Source organism: Cyprinodon variegatus, unplaced genomic scaffold (assembly GCF_000732505.1).
Source record: "Cyprinodon variegatus isolate N-32 unplaced genomic scaffold, C_variegatus-1.0 Scaffold1694, whole genome shotgun sequence".
Taxonomy (NCBI): Eukaryota; Metazoa; Chordata; class Actinopteri; order Cyprinodontiformes; family Cyprinodontidae; genus Cyprinodon; species Cyprinodon variegatus.
In genome coordinates, this window is record NW_015152147.1 from 50,018 (window position 1) to 52,428 (window position 2,411).

At 47.9% G+C, this 2,411-nt stretch overlaps 1 protein-coding gene across 1 annotated transcript in view; it reads right to left on the reverse strand.

Moving 5' to 3' along the window:
- Window positions 1–6: 6 nt before the first annotated feature.
- Window positions 7–2,411, reverse strand: part of mtm1 (myotubularin 1) — a 14,713-nt gene continuing 12,308 nt past the window's right edge. Inside the window, exons 13-14 of the mRNA XM_015404320.1 lie at window positions 828–1,004; window positions 7–745 (exon numbers count right to left, since the gene is read on the reverse strand). Of these exons, the coding sequence (XP_015259806.1) occupies window positions 554–745; window positions 828–1,004 (369 nt within the window). The 3' untranslated portion in view covers window positions 7–553. The remainder of the gene's footprint in view (window positions 746–827; window positions 1,005–2,411) is intronic.

Below are 2,411 nucleotides of genomic sequence, written 5' to 3' on the forward strand. Positions count from 1 at the left end.
GAGCGCTAGAAATGAGCGTTTCTATTGGTCAGTGCAGCGAGGGCCGCAGAAGGACAAATATTGGCTGAACTTTTTTCAAACATGATTTCATCTGAAAACCTTTTTTTTTCATTGAGTTTTTCTATTTTCTGTTTTTGAAACTCATTTTCCTCCATTTTTCATTCTTTAAACTTGTTCTTTTCTTTCAATAATTCTGGGACTGATTTCTCCCCATATATCGATGAGATGAGATCAGCCCGGGGCCCCAGATATCGGCCCCCAGCTGACAGGAACACTTTAGTTTGTGGACAACGGGTCTCAGAAGCGTCCGCCTGCTTTTTCCCCAGAAATCGCCTCCATCCCATCATATATTATTATTATTAATAACTAAGAGATTAAAAGCTTCAGATGAATTCTATCAAAATAAAAGACTTTGAGGATCCTGCAGGAAACGAGGCGTCCTCTGGAGCGCTTCCAGACGGCGTCCATTGCATAAATCACCAGGTCCAATGAAAAGAAGCAGCGCTCTGTGTTAGGCCGCCATCAGACGGGGCGAGGAGCGCGTCTCTGGCCTCTAGAGCGGCGTCTGGAGGTGCGTGAACTGCTGGGACGGCGTGGAGGCCGAGGACGGCGTGGTGTTGGGGGAGGAGCTGTTCGCCAGCTGGTAGGAGGAGGAGTCTGACAGCTGGAGCTGCTCCAGCTTCTTCAAGTATTCTTCTCTGAGGGCCAGAAGCTCCTTGTAGCGCTGCTCCACGGGACTCTGCTGCTGCAGCCACAGAGGAGGTCAAAGGTCATTCATTAAAGGAGCCGAAGCTGGAGACCCTCCTGAGAACGGGACCAGATCCTACCTGCTGCCTGATGCGGGGGTTCCAGCGGATGTAGTAGGTCACCCACAGCTCTAGGTGGCGCATGCTGGCCACCGGGTAGAGAACCTGTCCAGACTCTGGAGTGTAGAAGGGGTTCAGGTAAAGGTCCATCTTGCTGTTGACCAGAGACCACAGAGACACGGTCTTTGCTCTCAGCTCCTGGTCAGAGACGCAGAGTCACACCATCAATAAACGTAGAAACATTCAGAGACACTCAAGCTGAAACCGCATCGGGTTAAAGGTCAACGCTACAAAGATTCCTCTGAAATAAATGAAAAAATCATTTCACTGAAATAAATACTTTCAATGATTCGTTTTTTAATATTCTGACAAAATAAATATTACATCATCGACACCAAAGGATTCTGGGAGACTGGGCTCAGTGTTTGTAGTTCTAAGCAGCCGAGAATCGCTTCTCTACGTCGGATGAACTTTGCTGCGAATTAAAGACGCAAAAGAGGCTCGGAGGGAACTGCTGTCACCACGGAAACCGAGCTAAATGGTCGCTAGTGAGTTACGCCTCTATTAGGTCCTTTAATGCTCATGCTAATGCTAGCCAGGGCTGCTAATGCAAGGCATTTGCTAACCCTAAGGTTAGCATTGGAGAGCTCCATACATACTACTTCCCTTAAAACTAGTGCTAATGCTAGTCAGGGCTGCTAATGCTAGCAAGGCATTTGCTAACCCAAGGTTAGCATTGGAGAGCTCCATGCATCCTACTTCCCTTAAAACTAGTGCTAATGCTAGCCAGGTTTGCTAATGCTAGCAAGGCATTTGCTAACCCAAGGTTAGCATTGGAGAGCTCCATGTATGCTACTTCCCTTAAAACTAGTACTAATGCTAGCCAGGGCTTGTAATGCTTGCCAGGGTTGCTAATGCTAGCAGGGCATTTGCTAACCCAAGGTTAGCATTGGAGAGCTCCAAGCATGCTAGTTCCCTTAAAACTATTGCTAATGCTAGTCAGGGCTGCTAATGGTAGCCAGGCATTTGCTAACCCAAAGTTAGCATTGGAGAGCCCCATGCATGCTAGTACCCTTAAAACTAGTGCTAATGCTAGCCAGGCATTTGCTAACCCAAAGTTAGCATTGGGGAGCTCCATTAATGCTAGGTCCTGTTAACCTGTTAACTGGCCCTGACAAAATCCTCCAAAACTGTTTAGAAACACCTTAAAAAGCGTAAAATGATTTTAGCGACTGTGGGAGGATCGAGCCCGCCGTATAAAACGTGTAACAGTAGCCTGACTGTGGCAGAATGAGGCTGAACCACAGACGTGGACAGATTAACCGTAGTGCTAATGGTAGCCACCTCTGCTAACGCCTGCCAGGCATGAGCTGCTACCGCTAATGCTATCCAGATCCAGAAATGCTTACCAGGCATTTAGCAAACAGTGGTTGCAAGCTGCTGAAGCTATCAGATTAGCCATTTTAAACAGCTGACAGGGGGCAGCGTTAGCAACGAGTTCAGGTGTCGGTAAGGTGAACGCAGCGTTAGCAACGAGTTCAGGTGTCGGTAAGCTGAACGCAGCGTGAAGCAACAAGTTCAGGTGTCGGTAAGCTGAACGCAGCG